This window comes from Phocoena phocoena, chromosome 3 (assembly GCF_963924675.1).
Source record: "Phocoena phocoena chromosome 3, mPhoPho1.1, whole genome shotgun sequence".
NCBI classification, from domain to species: Eukaryota; Metazoa; Chordata; class Mammalia; order Artiodactyla; family Phocoenidae; genus Phocoena; species Phocoena phocoena.
In genome coordinates this window covers 51,762,592-51,785,950 of record NC_089221.1, presented here as the reverse complement: position 1 = coordinate 51,785,950, position 23,359 = coordinate 51,762,592, and the positions used below count along the sequence as shown (strand labels likewise).

General features: G+C 36.9%; 1 protein-coding gene across 1 annotated transcript in view; it reads left to right on the top strand.

Moving 5' to 3' along the window:
- Positions 1-23,359, top strand: part of SREK1IP1 (SREK1 interacting protein 1) — a 58,269-nt gene that overhangs the window by 21,815 nt on the left and 13,095 nt on the right. The window contains exon 3 of the mRNA XM_065874792.1: positions 6,879-7,022. Within this exon, the coding sequence (XP_065730864.1) occupies positions 6,879-7,022 (144 nt within the window). The remainder of the gene's footprint in view (positions 1-6,878; positions 7,023-23,359) is intronic.

The window sequence follows — 23,359 nt, the reverse complement described above, 5'->3', positions numbered from 1 at the left end:
GTCTCTTCAATAAGTGGTGCTGGGAAAATTGGACAGCTACATGTAAAAGAATGAAATTAGAACACTTCGTAACACCATACAGAGAAATAAACTCAGAATGGATTAGAGGCCTAAATGTAAAACTGATCCCTATAAAACTCTTAAAGAAAAACATAGGAAGAATACTCTTTGACATAAATCACAGCAAGATCTTTTTTGATTCACCTCCTAGAGGAATGGAAATAAAGCAAAAATAAACAAATGGGACCTAATGAAACTTAAAAGCTTTTGCAAAGCAAAGGAAGCTACCAACAAGGCGAAAAGACAACCCTCAGAATGGAGAAAAATATTTGCAAACGAATCAATGGACAAAGGCTTAAGATCCAAAATATATAAACAGCTCATGCAGCTCAGTATTAAAAAAACAAACAACCCAATCCCGAAATGGGCAGAAGACCTAAATAGATATTTCTTCAAAGAAGACATACAGATGGCCAAGAAGCACATGAAAAGCTGCTCAGCATCACTAATTATTAGAGAAATGCAAATCAAAACTACAATGAGGAATCACCTCACACCAGTTAGAATGGGCATCTTCAGAAAATCTACAAACCACAGATGCTGTAGAGGGTGTGGAGAAAAGGAAACCCTCTTGCACTGTTGGTGGGAATGTAAATTGATACAGCCACTCTGGAAAACAGAATAGAATTACCACATGACCCAGCAATCCCACTACTGGGCATATACCCAGAGAAAACCATAATTCAGAAAGACACATGCACCCCAATGTTCACTGCAGCACCATTTACAATAGCCAGGTCATGGAAGCAACCTAAATGCCCATCAACAGACGAATGGATAAAGATGTGGTACACATATACAATGGAGTATTACTCAGCTATAAAAAGGAATAAAATTGGGTCATTTGTAGAGAGGTGGATGGATCTAGAGACTGTCATATAGAGTGAAGTAAGTCAGAAAGAGAAAAACAAATATCGTATTTTAACGCATATACGTGGTACCTAGAAAAATGGTACAGATGAACCAGTTTGCAGGGCAGAAATTGAGACACAGATGTAGAGAACAAATGTATGTAACACCAAGGGAGGAAAGAGGCCGGGGGGGAGGTGGTGGGATGAATTGGGAGGTTGAGATTGGCATATATACGCTAATAATGTATAAAATGGATAACAAATAAGAACCTGCTGTATAAAAAAATAAATACAATAAAATTCAAAAATAAATTGTGGAGGCTTCCCTGGTGGCGCAGTGGTTGAGAGTCCGCCTGCCGATGCAGGGGACACGGGTTTGTGCCCCGGTCTGGGAAGATCCCACATGCCGCGGAGCAGCTGGGCCCGTGAGCCATGGCCGCTGAGCCTGCGCGTCCGGAGCCTGTGCTCCGCAATGGGAGAGGCTGCAACAGTGAGAGGCCCGCGTAACGAAATAAATAAATAAGTTGTGGTAAAATACATATAACATCATGTGCCATTTTAACCATTTTTAAGTATACAATTCAGTGGCATTAATTACATTCACAATGTTGTACAACCATCGCCCCTATCTATTAAAAAACTTTTCATCACCCCAAATAGAAACTCTATAAACCTTAAGCAGTACCTCCCCACTCCTCCCTTCCCCCAGACCCTGGTAACCTCTAATCTACTTTCTATCTTTATGAATTTGGCCATTCTAGATATTTCATGTAAGTCGAATCATATAGTATTTGTCCTTTTGTGTCTGGCTTATTTCCCTTAGCGTAATGTTTTTAAAGTTCATTCATGTTTTAGCATGTATCATAACTTTATTCCTCTTTATGGCTGAATGATATTTCATTGTATGGATACACCACATTTTCTTTATCCATTCATCTATTGATAGACACTTGGGTTATTTTTACCTTTTGGCTATTGTGATTAATGGGCAATGAATTTTGTTGTATAAGTGTCTGTCTGAGTCCCCGTTTTTGATTCTTTTGGGTATATACCTAGGAGTGGAATGCTGGGTCATCTGTGTGCAGCTTCTTGAGGAGTTGCCAGACTGTTTTCCACAGCAGCTCCATCATTTTATATTCCCACCAGAAATGTACAAGAGTTCCAGTTTCTCCACATTCTTGCCAACACTTATTTTCCTTTCTCTTTTCTTTTTTAAAAATTGTAGGCATCTTAATAGATGTGGAGGGATATCTCATGGTTTTCATTTGCATTTCTCTAAAGACTAATGATGTTGGGTATCTTTTCATGGTCTTACTGGCCATTTGTATATCTTCTTTGGAGAAATGTCTATTCAGTTTCTTTGCCCATGTTTTAATTGAGTTGTCTTTTTCTTCTTGAGTTGCGGGAATTGTATATATACTAAATAGTTAACCCTATCAGATATATAAGTTACAAATCTTTTCTTCCACTCTGTAGGTTGTTTTTTCACTTTCATAATAATTTCTTTGCACAAATGTTTTAAATTTTGATGAAATCCAACTTATCAGTTTTATCTTTTGTTACTTGTGCTGTTGGTGTTTTATATGTAAGAATCCATTGCTAAATCCAAGTTAAAGAAGATTTACCCCATACTTTCTTCTAAGAGTTTTATGGTTTTAGCTCTTATATTGTTGTGGTCTTTAATCCATTTTCAGTCAGTTTTTGCATACGACGTGAGGTGAGGAGTTCAACTTCATTCGTTTACATGTGGAAATCCTGTTGTCCCAGCACCATCTGCTAAAGAGACTGTTCTTTCCCCACTGAATAGACTTGACACTCTTGTCAAAAAGCAATTGGCTATATATGTATGGGTGTATTTCTGGACTCTAAATTCTATTCCATTGGTCTATATGACTATCCTTATGACACTATCACCCTGTTTTGATTACTATAGCTTTGTGGTACGTTTTGAAATCAGGAAATATGAGTCTTCCACCTTTATTCTTTTTCAGGATTGTTTTGGCTGTTCAGGGTCCCTTACATTTTTGTATGAATTTAAGGATTGGCTTTTCCATTTCTGAAAAAGCCAGGTTACTCTTTACAGTCAGCTACTAAAATGTTATAACTTGAAATGTCTCTACATATTTGTGGTCAAAATTTAAGTTTCTGGTCATCTAAGCATTTTCTGCTGAGGACCTCCCTGGTGGTGCAATGGTTAAGAATCCACCTGCCAATGCAGGGGACATGGGTTCGATCTCTGGTCCCGGAAGATCCCACATGCTGTGGAGCAACTAAGCCCATATGCCACAACTGCTGAGCCCGCGTGCCACAACTACTGAAGCCTGTGCACCTAGAGCCCGTGTTCTGCAACAAGAGAAGCCACTGCAATGAGAAGCCCACGTACCACCACAAAGAATAGCCCCCAGCTCGCCTCAACTAGAGAAAGCCTGCACACAGCAACAAAGAACCAACGCAGCCAAAAATAATAAATAAATAATCAATAAACAAACGTGGAGAGGATGTTGGCCCCGGGAGGTGGGAGCTGCTGGCAGGAGAACGTGGCTGAGGCGGGACCTGCTGGAAGTCACCATGTCCAAGCAGGTCCACAGCCTGTTTTGTTTTTTTTCTTTTTTAAAGAATTTTCTGCTCATTGTCTCCTGAGAGTCTATGTAGAAAAGAGGTCACAAGAACTATATTTTGGAATAATTTTCTAAGTTTGTTCACAAGCAACTTGTCTTATTATCAGTTTAGGGTCAGTTTCATTGAAGTAAGGCTAAAATGGGTGTGAGACAGACTGCTGCCAGTGTGGTTATTATGTATTTTGTTTATATGAAATATTTATTACAACATAAGGTGTTTGGATGCAAAGCTAGATTAAGTAAAGGAAAAATTGTATCATCAGGAGTTCTGATCAGAATGGCAAGCTGAAGCAACATAGAAAGTCCTCCTTTCTGCTCCAAAAACAGAGAGATACTGGAGAAAAATAGAGTAACAACAAAAATAAAAATAACCCAGGCGATAAAGGGAAACCCCCAGGTGTTGGAAAGGAAAAGGAGCTCAAAGCCAGAGCAGGGAATGATAGCTGGAAACAATGAGGTCCACGGGCCTACTGGGTAGACATTTATGGGATACGGAGTGAAGCCTTAGACCCCTGTGGAATGGCAGCATGGCCAGAGTGGAGGCTCTTGTTTAGAGCCAGATTGCTCAAAAAAACAGTGAAGCAGGAATTAGAAAAATTCCGTTTACTGTCTAGGGAAAGTGATGACAAAGTTTACTGTGTTTAAGTTCCTATAAAATAATAATTAGAAGAAAAGGAATAATCAAGAATTGGTAACCTGAACTTATACCTTGTGTAGGTATGAGGAGTGAATTTATACTGCCCCCAGTGAGGCAGGTACTCTTTGTCGAAGCTAAGAAATTAACATAAAAAATTGGTCAGGTATCAAAGTAAATTAAAAAAGTAAGTCCAGCTACATGTCATTATTAGTGAAACTACTTAGAAAACTAAAAGCTGCATAGAAAATTTTAAAATAAAGGGATGGGGAAAAAAAGAGCAGATAGATATTAGGTTGAATATTGTTGATAATCAGCTGTTTTACTCACAAAAGTTGCAACTTCATGTGATTCAACTAATAATAACGGAGAAATTGACAAATCTATAGTGATAAAGGTACTTAAAATTATACTATCAGAAGTTATTACACAAAAAAGTAAGATGGAGATTTGAACAACAAAATAGACGTCAACAAATAGTGATGTATATTCTTTTAAAATACGCATCAAGTTTTTCCCTAAATTTACTACATGATAGGCCATAAAAGAAATCTCAGCAAATACTAAAAAACTGATGTCATACAGACTCCACTCTCTGATAACAGTGTAATAAATTTAGAAATCAACAAAAGCATAGTCTGAAAGCTCCATATGTTTGGAAACTGAAAAGAACACTTATGAATGATTCATTTGAAAGAAATCACAATAGAGAAAACTTGGTTCCAGCAGTATGGCAGACTGGACCCTTTTGTAAACAACTAAGAAACTTGTATAAAATGTGCAATACATATTAGATTAGTGTGCTAGAAGAAAATAAAGAATTAAAGAATACTTAGAGGCCAGCAACCAAAGGAAAGCAGAACCTCTAGGAGGTAAGTCTTGAGGGTATTTGCTGAACCCAAGGTTCTTGAACTTCTATCATCATGTATTGGCAGGGTGCAGGGAATAAAGGCAAGGTTCAGGGCCCCACCCAAGATTGGTACCCTACTAGGAGATGCTCTTGTATAAATCTAGGTCTTCCAAAAGGCTTCACCCTTAATTAAGAGAACTAGAAATAAACCCTAGTACAGAGTTGTAGTGAATCATTAATGGGTTGTGAAATCAATTATGTGGTTTCTATCAGCATTGATTTTTTTTGAATATCACGTCATAATGCTTCATGTAATTTTAATTTTTGTGGGTTAGCGTGTATACGTTTATGAATGTATATATGAATATACTTGGTTGCATTGTTACTTTTTACCATCGGTCAGCCCTAGTCAAAAAATTCAAAAGCTACTGCCTTAGAGAAGCTGTGCCATGTGTGCACAGAGAGACGTGTATAGCTACGCATTTCAGCATTATTTATAATAGCAAAATACTAGAAGCAACCTAAGATCCTATCAGTAGTAGAAAGGATAAATATATTTTTATATAATGGGACATTATTCATCAGATAAAAGGAGATAATTATATCTACTTATGTTAACATAGATAAATCACATAATTATGTGTACTTATGTTAACATAGATAAATCACAAAACATAATACTGAATGACAGAAACAAGTTACAGAATGATAGGTAAGTATAATTGAGTTTATGTTAAAAAATAATAAAAATACAATATGCTATTTTGAAAAGATAAGACACCAATTTCAGTATACCAACTTCTGAAGAGAGAATGGAATGGGATTGGGGCAGGGTTCCCAGGGATGGTGCAAGCTCTCCAACTTTGTGTATGTGTATGTGCACACACATGCTGTTTTTCACTTTAAAAAAAAATTAAGTGAATAAAACAAAATGTTAACATGTGGGTGATAAGCACTTAGGTATTATTAGTGATTTTATCTCCTGTACTTTTTTGGTATTTGTATTCAATAATATTTGATTTTTTAATTGCATCATGCAATAAGTAGATAACTTGTATTTTTTTTTTAATTTATTTTTGGCTGCATTGTGTCTTCGTTGCTGCACGTGGGCTTTCTCTAGTTGCAGTGAGCAGGGGCTACTGTTCATTGCTGTGCACGGGGATGTCATTGCAGTGGCTTCTCTTGTTGCAGAGCACAGGCTCTAAAGCACGCGGGCTCCAGTAGTTGTGGCTCGTGGGCTCTAGAGTGTGGGCTCAGTAGTTGTGGTGCACGGGCTTAGTTGCTCTGTGGCATGTGGGATCTTCCCGGACCGGGGCTCGAACCTGTGTCCCGTGCATTGGCAGGCGGATTCTTAACCACTGCGCCACCAGGGAAGCCCTGTTGTAGTTTTCTTAGAGGGAGAATCTTTAAGGACTGAATGATGTCAGAATTAGAATCTTAGGTGTTCTTTTGAAGAACATGTTCAATTATGTTATTATGGCACCTTTAATTAGGTGACAGCTGTGTAATTGCATGAGTATAGTAGTCAAGCTGAGAAGCAAAAAGGTATATGGGAAAGGAATAAAACATAAAATCCAACGTTGAAAATATTTTCTTTAGTACATAGTAAGTACATTAATTCAATATCCTGAAATCCATAAGAAGTAACCAAAAAGTGTGTTTATTGAATTAGAAGCCCTGTTAAAGAAAAGAAAAGGTTTTCTGAATGTTTCATTCAGGTAAAGCAAACTACCACCCACTGAATAAAAGTTAAAACTAAACATTATATTACTAAAATTGTAACTTGTTGCTTAGTGAACAAACACAGCAAAAAATATAATGTATCTATAGTTTCGTCATTCATATTTTTTGTTTGTTTTACTTAGCTGGTCACCTGACTTTTGAATGCCGCAATTTTCTCCGAGTAGACCCCAAAAGGGACATAGTTTTGGATGTCAGCAGCACAAGTAGCGAAGAGAGTGATGAAGAGGATGAAGAACTTAATAAACTGCAAGCATTACAAGAAAAAAGTAAGCAATACTTTTTCCCCCCTCCATCCTTTAAAAATGTTTCTAAATGTTCTACTGTATTATGTCATGTTTATCTATTGTTCTATTATATTTGTCATTAAGATATCTTTTGCCTCTTATGTAAGAAGTAACTGCATAGGTAAGGAAATTTTAACTACTTTGCCCAAAGTCAAACAGTTGGTCAGTGATAGAACCAACAGGCAAGTCTATTTCTGATTCCACAACACAGGTTTTATTGTGTTTTGTTTTGTTTTTTGTTTTTCCATCTCACTGTAATGTATCACGTGGTACAAAGAGTCTGATTTAAGATTTGGTTTCTATTCCTATTTGGCTACTTTTTAGTATGTGACTTTTAGCAAATCACTTAACTGCTCTGAACTTCAGTTTCCTTGTGGGATAACACAAAGGATTGGATTGTCAAATCACACTCATTCATATCAGAGATCTTAGCAGTGTCAAGCTTTACTGATACCACTGACCCTTGAACAACATGGGTTTGAACTGCATGGGTCCACTTTTACGCAGATTTTTTTCAGTAATACATACTGCAGTACTATATAAGTTGCGGTTGGTGGAATCTGCAGATGTAGAACCATGGATATGGAGAAACCGCATATATGGAGGGCAACTATAAGTTACACTTGGACTTTGGACAGCACAGAGGGGCAACATCCCTAACCCCTGCGTTGTTCAAGGGTCAACTGTAATTTCAAGTATACAAGTGATCACGAGGCATAGGCAAAGCAGCAAGAGTTTCAGGACTACAGTACAATCTCCCAGGTACCCACTCTAGCCAAGGTTAACATAAACGGTTTCTATATTACTTACACGAAAGAAAGTCATTTTGGTCATGAAGCATCTCAATTTTATGCCCATAGTTACATTTTCCAGGGATTATGGATTTGTGCCCCATAAATCCCTAGATTCCAGGATTATTTGCCATAAACAATCTTAGACATCCTGCTATAAGCAGTTTATAAATAGGGATTCTCTTGTCAACAGCTTGATCATGGACTTCTAGCTTTCAGAACAGTGAGGAAATAAATTTCTGTTATTTAAGCCACACCCCTCCTCCCCCCACAAAAAAGGATTCTCTGGCTAGCAAATAATTTATTTCCAGGAAGTCTGTCATTAGCATGTTGATGAAGAGATTTGACCAAGTTACCTTCTTTCTTTCCTGGGACATTCTCTTTTCCCCTCAAAAAGAGAACAGATTTCAGACCACTGTTTAACCATTTGTTTCCCATCTTGTGTATAAAATAACCTATCCTTGCAATGGGGTTTTTAGGGATAAAATGTGATGCTGTATGTGAAAATATTTTGTAAACTACAAAATGTTATATGGTAGTTGTCACACAGAAGCAAAATGAAACTTATTTGTATATGGGTTTAGGCATGGCATGAGAGAGATACAGAAAAGGTTAAACTTATTCTAGATCATCAGAGAACAATAAATGCTTAAAAAAATTTTAACCTTTCCATATTATATCCAGTGAAGGTAAGTGAAAAAGTCAAATGCCAGGGTACTAGGACAAGCTGAGAAGGCAGAAGAGGGATAGTGTTCCAAAGAAAGCAAACAAGAGTAACAGTAAATATGAGTATATACAGCTTAAGGGTAAAGATAGCTGCTTGAATATAAATGTTTATTTTGGGGACTTCCCTGGCAGTCCAGTGGTTAAGAATCTGTGCTTCCACTACAGGGAACATGGGTTCAATCCCTGGTTGGGGAACTAAGATCCCACATGCAGCAGGATCTTTATACATAAATAAAGGTATATATTTACTTCTGCTCCCTACTGAAACAACACTAAAATAGTAGTAGAAGAAATTTTTAAGGACATAAACTCACAAGGACAAAGAAAATAAGAGTCAAAAAATTTTCTGAAAAGCACAAGGACAAAGAAAATAAGAGTCAAAAAATTTTTCTGAAAAGCAGATGGGTTAGTGATAATGGACTGAACACTTTAAGAGAGCTCAACCCTTTAACAGTGGGGAAAGCTGAGAAGTAACCTGATTATACATCGTAAAACCCCCTAAAGTCTTGATAATGAGTATCCTTGGGTATTTCTGGAATTGAGAATATTTGTAACACTAAAAACAGGGATTGGTTAAAAGCCTGAAGTAGTTAGATGTTCTGTTCCCTTTCCCTACTCTGTGAAGCCCTGTTGCCTCAGCAGACTGCCACAGGTCTATTTTCTAGACAGGTAAGGCAGACAGTCTTTATACTGGGCCACACCAAACACAAATGAAAATAGTTAAAGGTTAGATACAGAATGGTGAGAGCCTTCTAGCCATCTTCACCTATTTGGTTCCCAGACATATATCACCCAGGCAGAAGATTTGAAGATACATCTCTGGGAAATCTGACCAGTCTAAGAAGAATGAAATAAGGATACTGAAATTAGGGATTCTTCAAAGGCAAGCCCTCACCACATTATCAGTGAAGTCCAGATTTCCAAGCTTTGCTTGCTAAAAGCTGCCAGTCAGCTTTTTAGACAATGAGGAGCACTAAATTTCTGAGGAAAGGGTCTCACATGAAATATAGATACCAAAACAGAAAAAATCAACTTGAAAAATATGAGTCTGTACAGGGAGAAAGCAGAAATCATTAATATTTAGTTTCATAGAAAGATAAGATACACCATGCATGAAACATGAATAAGGTACTATAAAGAAGAACAAAAGCAACAAAAGAGCTTTTGAAAATTAAAAAAGAAGCAGACATGGAAAACTTGATAGAGTTGGAAGATAAAGTTGAAGAAAAATAAGAAGAGCAAAAAGAGAGAAAAAAGATAGAACAATTGAAGGGTCATTCTAGGAAATACTTCATTCAAATGAGTCCCAGAAAAAGAAAACAGAAAATTTTTTCAAGAACTGAAGAATTAGTTTCCAGATGAAAAGGTTCAACAAGTACCAGACACAGTGGTAAAAGCAGACCCACACAAAGGCACACCATTATGAAACATCATATCATAGGAAACAAAAAGATATAATCCAGACTTCCAGAGTTGAGGATAAAACAGGACACAGGTGAAGGATCAGGAGTCAGAATAGTTTCGTACTTCTCTAAGGCAATACTGGAAGCTAGTAGAATATGGATAATGCTTTCAAATTTTTGAAAGAAAATTATATCCAAATTAGAATGATATACCCAACCAAATTATCAACCAAGTGTGAAAGTAGAGTAAAGACATTGTCAGACATTCAAAGTCTCAGAAAACAATTTGCCTCTCACCCTTTCTTAGAAAAGCCCTGGAATAAGTGTTCTACCAAAGTACGGGAATAGACTGAAAAAAGGAAGACAAGGAGTGTAGGAAATAGAAAAGATAAGAAGGGAAATTTGTAGCATGCTAGTAAAGAGAGAGCCCAGAAAGACAGCTGTGCCAGAATAGAGAGCAGCCCAGCCACATAGGAACACAACAAAAGATACTAGGACAGAAAGCCTAAAACTCTTAATTCCACAAGGACACTTTCTACCCCATTCATCTATACTGCTCTGTTTTTTTTTAAGTAGATGCATAAAACTTTAGAATTAGGAAGAATCTTTAGAACAAATAGTTTAAAAACCAGTTTTGTAGAAAAAGAAAATGAGAACAAGTGACTTTCCAAAGTCAATAGCTGGTCACAGTAGAGCCAGCACCGTGATCCAGGTTTCTTTCCTACTAGTCCTGTACCATTTTCATTACAATGTGCTGCTGTCCTACCTTAGAGATCATCCAGTCTATTGGTTCTTGACCTTTTTTTCCTTATTACATCAATCTTGAAGGATAAGGTACACTCCCACCCTGAATAGTGGTTTATTCTAGAGGTGATTTTCAATCAGAAGACCTGGGATAGATCTGCTCTGGGAGAAAGGGGAGGGAGTTAACATATAATAACCCCCAGGACAGGAAATAGTTGGTGAAGCTTCCTTATTAGCATCAGCTTTCCCCTAACCTCACATTGAGAATGGCTTCCACAATCTAGCTTTTCTCCCTTTTTCTTCCTTAAAAGGTGTGCTTGACCATAGTCACTTAAAGGCTCAGAATTTGTGTTCCATCTCATGACTTCCACCCAGGACAGTGTTCATTCCAGTATGTCAACCAACTTGTCCTATTTAACATTTATAGAACACCTCGCTCAACAACAGCAGAATACACAGTTTTTCTTTTTTTCTCAGTGCACACAGAACATCTACCAAGATAGACTTTATTCTGTGCTATAAAACAAGTCTCAATAAATTTGAGTGTTCAAGTCATGCAAAGTATCTTCTCTAGCCACAAGGAAATTAAATTAGAAATCGATAACAGGTAGCTTCTTGGAAAATTCCCAAGTAATTGTAGCCTAACACACTTCTAAATGTCCCATTGGGTCAAAGAAAAAAAAAGAGCCAAAGGAAATTAGAAAGTACTTTTCAACTGTATGAAAATAAAAATACAACATAACATTTATGAGATGTCCCTAAAGCAGCCCTTAGAGGCAAATTTATGGCACTCCATGCCTGTATTAGAAGAGAAGAAATATCTCAAATTTATGACTTCAACTTCTACCTTAAACTCGAAAAAGAAGAGCAAATGAAACCTGAATTAAGCAGAAGAAAGGACATAATAAAGATCAGAGGTGAAATTAGTGAAATGGAAAATAGAGAAACAATAGAGAAAAATGAGTGAAACCAAGAGCTGGTTCTTTGAGAAGATCTATAAAAGTGAAAATTCACTATCCAAACTGATTGGGTTAAAAAAAAAAGTCATAAATTACCAGTATCAGAAATAAATGAAGTAACAACACTACAGATTACACAGATGCTAAAATAGAATATTATGAATAATCTTATGCCAATAAATTGGACAACTTGGATAAACTGGACAAATTACTTGAAAGATACAAACTACCAAAACTCTTTCAAGAAGAAATAGGTCAACTGAGTGGTCTGCATCTATTACAGAGGTTAAATGTTTTAAAACTTTCAGTGAAGAAAACACCATGGCTAAATGGCTTCTCATGAATTCTGCCAAACATTTAAAGGAGAAGTAATACCACTTCTACATAAAATCTTTTAAAAATTAAAGAGGGGATACTTTCCAACTCAACTTATAAGACCAGCATTACCCTAATAACAAAACCAGATAAAGAGGGGCTTCCCTGGTGGCACAGTGGTTAAGAATCCGCCTGCCAATGCAGGGGACACGGGTTCGAGCCCTGCCCGGGGAAGATCCCACATGCTGTGGAGCAGCTAAGCCCGTGCACCACAACTGCTGAGCCCACGTGTCACAACTACTGAAGCCTGCGCGCCTAGAGCCTGTGTTCTGCAACAAGAGAAGTCACTGCAATGAGAAGCCCGTGCACTGCAACAAGAGTAGCCCCCACTTGCCACAACCAGAGAAAGCCCGCGCACAGCAATGAAGAGCCAACTCAGTCAAAAAAATTTTTTTAAATTTTAAATTAAAAAAAAATAAAGACATTACAAGGAAAGCAGAGACTCTCAAAAGAGAATTTTAAGCAATTCTAAGCAATTATAAAATGTTAGTCAAATCCAACAATATATAAAAAGGATAATATATTATGACCAAGTGGAACTTATTGCAGGAATACAATATTTGTTTTACATTCAAAAGTCATTGTAATTTGCTATTTTTAACAGACCAAAGAAGAAAATCTGTAGTATTTTAAGAAAACCAATATTTTAAGAAAAATTATTTGAGGAAGTCCATCTTCCATTTCTTATAAAAATTTTCAGCACACTAGGAAAAGAAGGAAGCTTCATCAGCCTGATAAGGGATGTCCATAAAAAACAGAAAGATTACTCTATACTTAATGGTAAAAGACTGAATGTTTCCGTAACATAAGGAACAAATCAAAGATGTCCATTCCTACCACTTATTTTCAACATTGTAGTGGGGATTCTAGTCATGTAATAAGGCAAGAAAAAGAAATTAAAGTCATCCAGATTAGAAAAGGAAGAGTAAAAACTGTCTTTTTTGCAGATGACTTGATCATCTACGTAGAAAGCCTAGAAGAAAAGTTCTAAAACTAATAACTACGTTTAGCCAAGTTGTAGGATGCAAGATCAATCAATGGGCAAAAAATCAATGTATTTCTCTATGCTGGCAGTGAAAAATTAGAAATTGAAATTTTAAAAATACCTATTATAATAGGATTAAAAGTATGAAATACTTAAGGATAAATCTGACAAAAGATGTGCAAGACTGAAACATACAAAATATTGATGAGGGATATTAAAGAAATGAATAAATCAAGATATACCATATTCATGGACTAGAAGATTCAATTTTTTAAAAGTTAGTTCTCACTCTTTGACATAAATTGTAGCAGTATCCTCCTGGATCTGCCTCTTATAGTAATGAAAATGACAACAAACATAAACAAGTGGGACCTAACTAAACTTAAAAGCTTTTTCACAGCAGAGGAAACCATAAACAAAATGACAATCAACCCACAGAATGGGAGAAAATATTTGCAAACGAAGCGACTAACAAAGGATTACTCTCCAAAATATACTAACAGCTCATGCAGCTCAATATCAAAAAAAAGAACCAAGTCAAAACCTGGTCAGACATGCACATGAAAAGATGCTCAACATCACTAATTTTTAGAGAAATGCAAATCAAAACTACAATGAGGTATCACCTCACACTAGTCAGAATGGCCATCATCAAAAAGCCTACAAACAATAAATTCTGGAGAGGGTGTGGAGAAAAGGGAACGCTCCTACACTGTTGGTGGGAATGTAAATTGGTACAGCCACTATGGAGAATAGTATGGAGGTTCCTTAAAAAACTAAAACTAGAGCTACCACATGATCCAGCAGTCCCACTCCTGGGCATATATCCAGAAAAAAAACAGTTTGAAAAGATACATGCACCCAGTGTTCACTGCAGCACTATTTACAATAGCTGAGACATGGATACAGCCTAAATGTTCATTGACAGTGGAATGGATAAAGAAGATGTGGTACATATATACAATGGAATGTAACTCTGCCATAAAAAAGAATGAAATAATGCCATTTGCAGCGACATGGATGGACCTAGAGATTATCATACTAAGTGAAATAAGTTAGACAAAGAAAAATGTATATCACTTATATGTGGAATCTAAAAAGATGATACAGGTAAACTTATTTACAAAACAGAAACAGACTCACAGACTTGGAAAACATACTTATGGTTACCAAAGGGGAAAGGTGGGTGGGAGATAAATTAGGAGTTTGGGACTAACATATACACACGACTGTATATTAAAATAAATATTCAGCAAGGACCTACTGTATACCACAGGGAACTCAGTATTCTGTAATAACCTATATGGGAAAAGAATCTGAAAAAGAATGGCTATATATAACTGAATCACTTTGCTGTACACCTGAAACTAACACAACATTGTAAATCAATATAAAATAAAAATTTAATTTAAAAAATAAATTAATTAAAATGTCAGTTCTCTCTAACTTGATTTATAGATTCAAACTAATTACAATCAAATTCAAGCAGGCTGTTTTAGACACTGACAAGTCAATTCTAAAGTTCTTGTGGAAATGTAAAGAACCTAGAATAGCCAAAATACTTTGAAAAAGAGCTAAAGTTGGTAAGATTAACACAGCCTACTTTCAGAACTTTCTGTAAAGCTACAAGTAATCCCAACAATGTGCTATTGATATAAAAGTTGATTAGTATAAGTGAATAGCACCATACATATATGGCCAATTCATTTTTTTTTAACTTTTTATTTTGAGATAAATGTAGATTCATATGCAGCTGTAAGAAATAATACAGAGAATTCCTTGTACCCTTTACCCAGTTTCCCTCATCTTCCAAAATTATATTACAGTATCACAGCCAGGACATTGATTTTGATACAATCAATGTACACAATATTTCTGACACTACAAGGATCACTCATATTGCCCTTCTATAGCCATACCTTTCCTCTTGTCCTTACTTAATCTCTGGCAACCAAAATTTTGCTATTTCTCTAATACTGTAATTTCAAAAATGTTTTATAAATGAAACCATACTTTTCCAGATTGTATTTTTTTCACTAGCTATAATTCTCTGGAGATTCACTCAGGTTGCTATATTTATAAATAGTTTGTTCCTTTTTATTATTGAACAGTAGTCTATTATACGGATACCACAGTTTAAGCATTCACCCATTTAAGGACATCTGAGTTGTTTCCAGTTTGGGGCTATTACAAATAAAGCTGCTATCAACAGGATTTGGATAAACATAAATCTTTATTAGATAATTATCCAAGAGTACAATTGCTGGGCTTTATGGTATTTGCATGTTTAGTTTCTTAATAAACTGCCAAACTGTTTTCCACAGTGGCTATACTATTTTACATCCCTACTAAAACATGTATGAGTGACCCCATTTCTCTGTATCCTCATTTGATTTTGTCAGTTTTTAAATATCTTAGCTTTTTGAGGATGTACAATTACATCTGAATGTAGTTTTAATTTATATTTATATAAATTTATATTTATATAAATTTATATTTATATATATTAATTTATATTTCCCTGATGGCTAATAACGTTAAACATTATTTCATAGTACTGAATGTTGAGTTCTTTACATATTCTAGATACTAGTCCTTTTTTTTTTTTTACATCTTTATTGGAGTATAATTGCTTTACAATGCTGTGTCAGTTTCTGCCCTACAACAAAGTGAATCAGTTATACATATACATATGTTCCCATATCTCTTCCCTCTTGCGTCTCCCTCCCTCCCACCGTCCCTATCCCACCCCTCCAGGTGGTCACAAAGCACTGAGCTGATCACCCTGTGCTATGCCGCTGCTCCCCACTAGCTATCTATTCTACATTTGGTAGGCATACATGTCCATGCCACTCTCTCACCCCGTCACAGCTTACCCTTCTCCCTCCCCATATCCTCAAGTCCATTCTCTAGTAGGTCTGTCTTTATTCCTGTCTTACCCTTAGGTTCTCTGACATTTTTTTTTCCTAAACTCCATATATATGTGTTAGCATACGCTATTTGTCTTTCTCTTTCTGACTGACTTCACTCTGTATGACAGACTCTAGGTCCATGCACCTCATTACAAATAGCTCAGTTTCGTTTCTTTTAATGGTTGAGTATTATTCGATGGTATATATCTGCCACATCTTCTTTATCCATTCATCCAATGATGGACACTTAGGTTGTTTCCATCTCCAGGCTATTGTAAACAGAGCTGTAATGAACATTTTTGTACATAACTCTTTTTGAATTATGGTTTTCTCAGGGTATATGCACAATAGTGGGATTGCTGGGTCATATGGTAATTCTATTTGTAGTTTCTTAAGGAACCTCCATACTGTTCTCCATAGTGGCTGTACAAATTCACATTCCCACCATCAGTGCAAGAGGGTTCCCTTTTCTACACACCCTCTCCAGCATTTATTGCGTCTAGATATTTTGATGTTGGCCACTCTGACTGGTGTGAGATGATATCTCATTGTAGTTGTGATTTGCATTTCTCTAATGATTAATGACGTCGAGCATTCTTTCATGTGTTTGTTGACAATCTGTATGTCTTCTTTGGAGAAATTTCTATTTAGGTCTTCTGCCCATTTTTGGATTGGGTTGTTTGTTTTTTTGATACTGAGCTGCATGAGTTGCTTGTAAATTTTGGAGATTAATCCTTTGTCAGTTGCTTCATTTGCAAATATTTTCTCCCATTCTGAGGGCTGTCTTTTGGCCTTGTTTATGGTTTCCTTTGCTGTGCAAAAGCTTTGAAGTTTCATTAGGTCCCATTTGATTATTTTTGTTTTTATTTCCATTTCTCTAGGAGGTGGGTCAAAAAGGATCTTGCTGTGATTTATGTCATAGATGTTCTGCTTATGTTTTCCTCTAAGAGTCTGATAGTTTCTGGCCTTACATTTAGGTTTTTAATCCATTTTGAGTTTATTTTTGTGTATGGTGTTAGGGAGTGTTCTAACTGCATTCTTTTCCATGTAGCTCTCCAGTTTTCCCAGCACCACTTATTGAAGAGGCTGTCATTTCTCCACTGTACATTCCTGCCTCCTTTATCAAAGATATGGTGACCATATGTGCATGGGTTTATCTTTGGGCTTTCTATCCTGTTCCATTGATCTATATATCTGTTTATGTGCCAGTACCATATTGTCTTGATTACTGTAGGTTTGTAGTATAGTCTGAAGTCAGGGAACCTGATTCCTCCAGCTCCGTTTTTCGTTCTCAAGGTTGCTTTGGCTATTCGGGGTCTTTTGTGTTTCCATACAAATTGTGAGCATTTTTGTCCTAGTTCTGTGAAAAATGCCAGTGGTAGTTGATAGGGATTGCATTGAATCTGTAGATTGCTTTGGGTAGTAGAGTCATTTTCACAATGTTGATTCTTCCAATCCAAGAACATGGTATATCTCTCCATCTATTTGTATCATCTTTAATTTCTTTCATCACTGTCTTATAATTATCTGCATACAGGTCTTTTGTCTCCTTAGTTAGGTTTATTCCTAGATATTTTATTCTTTTTGTTGCAATGGTAAATGGGAGTGTTTTCTTGATTTCACTTTCAGATTTTTCATCATTAATGTATAGGAATGCCAGAGTTTTCTGTGCATTAATTTTGTATCCTGCTACCTTACCAAATTCATTGATTAGCTCTAGTAGTTTTCTGGTAGCATCTTTAGGATTCTCTATGTATAGTATCATGTCATCTGCAAACAGTGACAGCTTTACTTCTTCTTTTCCGATTTGGATTCCTTGTATTTCCTTTTCTTCTCTGATTGCTGTGGCTAAAACTTCCAAAACTATGTTGAATAAGAGTGGTGAGAGTGGGCAACCTTGTCTTGTTCCTGATCTTAGTGGAAATGGTTTCAGTTTTTCACCATTGAGGACAATGTTGGCTGTGGGTTTGTCATATATGGCCTTTATTATGTTGAGGAAAGTTCCCTCTATGCCTACTTTCTGCAGGGTTTTTATCATAAATCGGTGTTGAATTTTGTCGAAAGCTTTCTCTGCATCTATTGAGATGATCATATGGTTTTTCTCCTTCAATTTGTTAATATGGTGTATCACATTGATTGATTTACGTATATTGAAGAATCCTTGCATTCCTGGAATAAACCCCACTTGATCATGGTGTATGATCCTTTTAATGTGCTGTTGGATTCTGTTTGCTAGTATTTTGTTGAGGATTTTTGCATCTATGTTCATCAGTGATATTGGCCTGTAGTTTTCTCTCGTTGTGACATCCTTGTCTGGTTTTGGTATCAGGGTGATGGTGGCCTCGTAGAATGAGTTTGGGAGTGTCCCTCCCTCTGCTATATTTTGGAAGAGTTTGAGAAGGATAGGTGTTAGCTCTTCTCTAAATGTTGGATAGAATTCACCTTTGAAGCCATCTGGTCCTGGGCTTTTGTTTCTTGGAAGATTTTTAATCACACTTTCAATTTCAGTGCTTGTGATTGGTCTGTTCCTATTTTCTATTTCTTCCTGATTCAGTCTTGGCAGGTTGTGCATTTCTAAGAATTGTCCATTTTTTCCAGGTTGTCCATTTTTTTTTTTTTTTTTTTTTTTTTTGCGGTACACGGGCCTCTCACTATTGGGGCCTCTCCCATCGCGGAGTACAGGCTCCGGACGTGCAGGCCCAGCGGCCATGGCTCACGGGCCCAGCCGCTCCGCGGCATGTGGGACCTTCCCGGACCAGGGCACGAACCCGTGTCCCCTGCATCGGCAGGCGGACTCTCAACCACTGCGCCACCAGGGAAGCCCCAGGTTGTCCATTTTATTGGCCTAGAGTTGCTTGTAGTAATCTCTCATGATCTTTTGTATTTCTGCAGTTTCAGTTGTTACTTCTCCTTTTTCATTTCTAATTCTATTGATTTGAGTCTTCTCCCTTTTTTTCTTGATGAGTCTGGCTAATGGTTTATCAATTTTGTTTATCTTCTCAAAAAACCAGCTTTTAGTTTTATTGATCTTTGCTATTGTTTCCTTTATTTCTTTTTCATTTATTTCTGATCTGATTTTTATGATTTCTTTCCTTCTGCTAACTTTGGGGTTTTTTTGTTCTTCTTTCTCTAATTGCTTTAGGTGCAAGGTTAGGTTGTTAATTTGAGATATTTCTTGTTTCTTAAGGTAGGATTGTATTGCTATAAACTTCCCTCTTAGAACTGCTTTTTCTGCATCCCATAGGTTTTGGGTCGTCGTGTCTCCATTGTCATTTGTTTCTAGGTATTTTTTGATTTCCTCCTTGATTTCTTCAGTGATCACTTGGTTATTAAGTAGTGTATTGTTTAGCCTCCATGTGTTTGTATTTTTTACAGATCTTTTCCTGTAATTGATATCTAGTCTCATAGCGTTGTGGTCGGAACAGATACTTGATACAATTTCAGTTTTCTTAAATTTACCAAGACTTGATTTGTGAACCAAGATACGATCTATCCTGGAGAATGTTTCATGAGAACTTGAGAAAAATGTGTATTCAGTTGTTTGTGGATGGAATGTCCTATAAATATCAATTAAGTCCATCTTGCTTAATGTATCATTTAAAGCTTGTGTTTCCTTATTTATTTTCATTTTGGATGATCTGTCCACTGGTGAAAGTGGGGTGTTAAAGTCCCCTACTGTGAATGTGTTACTGTCAATTTCCCCTTTTATGGCTGTTAGTATTTGCCTTATGTATTGAGGTGCTCCTATGTTGGGTGCATGAATATTGACAATTGTTATATCTTCTTGGATCGATCCCTTGATCATTATGTAGTGTCCTTCTTTGTCTCTTGTAATAGTCTTTATTTTAAAGTCTATTTTGTCTGATATGAGAATTGCTACTCCAGCTTTCTTTTGATTTCCATTTTCATGGAATATCTTTTTCCATTCCCTTACTTTCATCTGTATGTCTCTAGGTCTGAAGTGGGTCTCTTGTAGACAGCATATATATATGGATCTTGTTTTTGTATCCATTCAGCCAATCTGTGTCTTTTGGTGGGAGCATTTAGTCCATTTACATTTAAGGTAATTATCGATATGTATGTTCCTATTCCCATTTTCTTAATTGTTTTGGGTTCGTGATTGTAGGTCTTTTCCTTCTCTTGTGTTTCTTGCCTAGAGAAGTTCCTTTAGCATTTGTTGTAAAGCTGGTTTGGTGGTGCTGAATTGTCTCAGCTTTTGCTTGTCTGTAAAGATTTTATTTTCTCCATCAAATTTGAATGAGATCCTTGCTGGGTAGAGTAATCTTGGTTGCAGGTTTTTCTCCTTCATCACTTTAAATATGTCCTGCCAGTCCCTTCTGGCTTGCAGAGTTTCTGCTTAAAGATCAGTTGTTAAAAACAGAAAGATAGATCAGTGGAACAGGATAGAAAGCCCAGAGATAAACCCACGCACATATGGACACCTTATCTTTGATAAAGGAGGCAGGAATGTACAGTGGAGAAAGGACAGCCTCTTCAATAAATGGTGCTGGGAAAACTGGACAGGTACATGTAAAAGTATGAGATTAGATCACTCCCTAACACCATACACAAAAATAAACTCAAAATGGATTAAAGACCTAAATGTAAGGCCAGAAACTATCAAACTCTTAGAAGATAACATAGGAAGAACACTCTATGACATAAATCACAGCAAGATCCTTTCTGACCCACCTCCTAGAGTAATGGAAATAAAAACAAAAATAAACAAATGGGACCTAATGAAACTTCAAAGCTTTTGCACAGCAAAGGAAACCATAACCAAGACCAAAAGACAACCCTCAGAATGGGAGAAAACATTTGCAAATGAAGCAACTGATAAAGGATTAATCTCCAAAATTTACAAGCAGCTCATGCAGCTCAATAACAAAAAAACAAACAACCCCATCCAAAAATGGGCAGAAGACCTAAATAGACATTTCTCCAAAGAAGATATACAGAATGCCAACAAACACATGAAAGAATGCTCAACATCATTAATCATTAGAGAAATGCAAATCAAAACTACAATGAGATATCATCTCACACCAGTCAGAATGGCCATCATCAAAAAATCTAGAAACAATAAATGCTGGAGAGGGTGTGGAGAAAAGGGGACACTCTTGCACTGCTGGTGGGAATGTGAATTGGTTCAGCCACTGTGGAGAACAGTATGGAGGTTCCTTAAAAAACTACAAATAGAATTACCATATGACCCAGCAATCCCACTACTTGGCATATACCCTGAGAAAACCAAAATTCAAAGAGAGTCATGTACCAAAATGTTCATTGCAGCTCTATTTACAATAGCCAGGACATGGAAACAACCTAAGCGCCCATCATCGGATGAATGGATAAAGAAGATGTGGCACATATACACAATGGAATATTACTCAGCCTTAAAAAGAAATGAAATTGAGCTATTTGTAATGAGATGGATAGACCTAGAATCTGTCATACAGAGTGAAGTAAGTCAGAAAGAAAAAGACAAATACCGTATGCTAACACATATATATGGAATTTAAGGGAAAAAAAATGTCATGAAGAACCTAGGGGTAAGATAGGAATAAAGACGCAGACCTACTGGAGAACGGACTTAAGGATATGGGGAGGGGGAAGGGTGAGTTTTGACAGGGTGAGAGAGAGTCATGGACATATACACACTAACAAACGTAGTAAGGTAGATAGCTGGGGGGAAGCAGCCGCAAGGCACAGGGATATTAGCTCGGTGCTTTGTGACAGCCTGGAAGGGTGGGATGGGGAGAGTGGGAGGGAGGGAGACGCAAGAGGGAAGACATATGGGAACATATGTATATGTATAGCTGATTCACTTTGTTGTAAAGCAGAAACTAACACACCATTGTAAAGCAATTATACCCCAATAAAGATGTTTAAAAAAAAAAAAAAAAAAAAAAAAAATCAGTTGTTAACCTTATGGGGATTCCCTTGTGTGTTATTTGTTGTTTTTCCCTTGCTGCTTTTAATATGTTTTCTTTTTATTTAATTTTTGACAGTTTCATTAATATGTGTCTTGGCATATTTCCCTTTGGATTTATCCTGTATGGGACTCTCTGTGCTTCCTGTACTTGATTAACTATTTCCTTTCCCATATTAGGGAAGTTTTCAACTATAATCTCTTCAAATATTTTTTCAGTCCCTTTCTTTTTCTCTTCTTCTTCTGGAACCCCTATAATTCGAATGTTGGTGCATTTAATGTTGTCCCAGAGGTTTCTGAGACTGCTCTCAGTTCTTTTCATACTTTTTTCTTTATTCTGCTCTGAAGTAGTTATTTCCACTATTTTATCTTCCAGGTCACTTATCCGTTCTCCTGCCTCAGTTATTCTGCTATTGATCCCATTTAGAGTATTTTTAATTTCATTTCTTGTGTTGTTCATCGTTGCTTGTTTTATCTTTAGTTCTTCTAGGTCCTTGTTAAATGTTTCTTGCATTTTGTCTATTCTATTCCCAAGATTTTGGATCATCTTTACTATCATTATTCTGAATTCTTTTTCAGGTAGACTGCCTATTTCCTTTTCATTTGTTAGGTCTGGTGGGTTTTTATCTTGCTTCTTCATCTGCTGTGTGTTTTTCTGTCTTCTCATTTTGCTTATCTTACTGTGTTTGGGGTCTCCTTTTTGCAGGCTGCAGGTTCGTAGTTCCCGTTGTTTTTGGTGTCTGTCCCCAGTGGCTAAGGTTGGTTCAGTGGGTTGCGTAGGCTTCCTGTTGGAGGGGATTAGTGCCTGTGTTGTGGTGGATGAGGCTGGATCTTGTCTTTCTGGTGGGCAGGTCCACGTCTCGTGCTGTGTTTTGGGGTGTCTGTGGACTTATTATGATTTTAGGCAGCCTCTCTGCTAATGGGTGGGGTTTTGTTCCTGTCTTGCTAGTTGTTTGGCATAGGGTGTCCAGCACTGTAGCTTGCTGGTCGTTGAGTGAAGCTGGATGCTGGTGTTGAGATGGATATCTCTGGGAGATTTTTGCCGTTTGATATTATGTGGAGCTGGGAGGTCTCTTGTGGACCAGTGTCCTGAAGTTGGCTCTCCCACCTCAGAGGCACAGCACTGACTCGTGGCTGCAGCACCAAGAGCCTTTCATCCACACACCTCAGAATAAAAGGGAGAAAAAGTAGAAAGAAGGAAAGAAAGAAAGAAAGGAGGGAAGGAGGGAAGGAAGGAAGGAAGGCAGAATGGAGGGAGGGAGGGAGGAGGGAAGGAGGAAGGGAGGAGGGAAGGAGGGAATGAAGGAAAGAAAGAAGATAAAATAAAGTAAGATAAAATAAAATAAAGTTATTAAAATAAAAATCATTATTAAGAAAAAAAAATTTTAAAAGAAAAAAAAAAGGATGGATAGAACCCTCGGACAAATGGTGAAAGCAAAGCTATACAGACAAAATCTCACACAGAAGCATACACATACACACTCACAAAAAG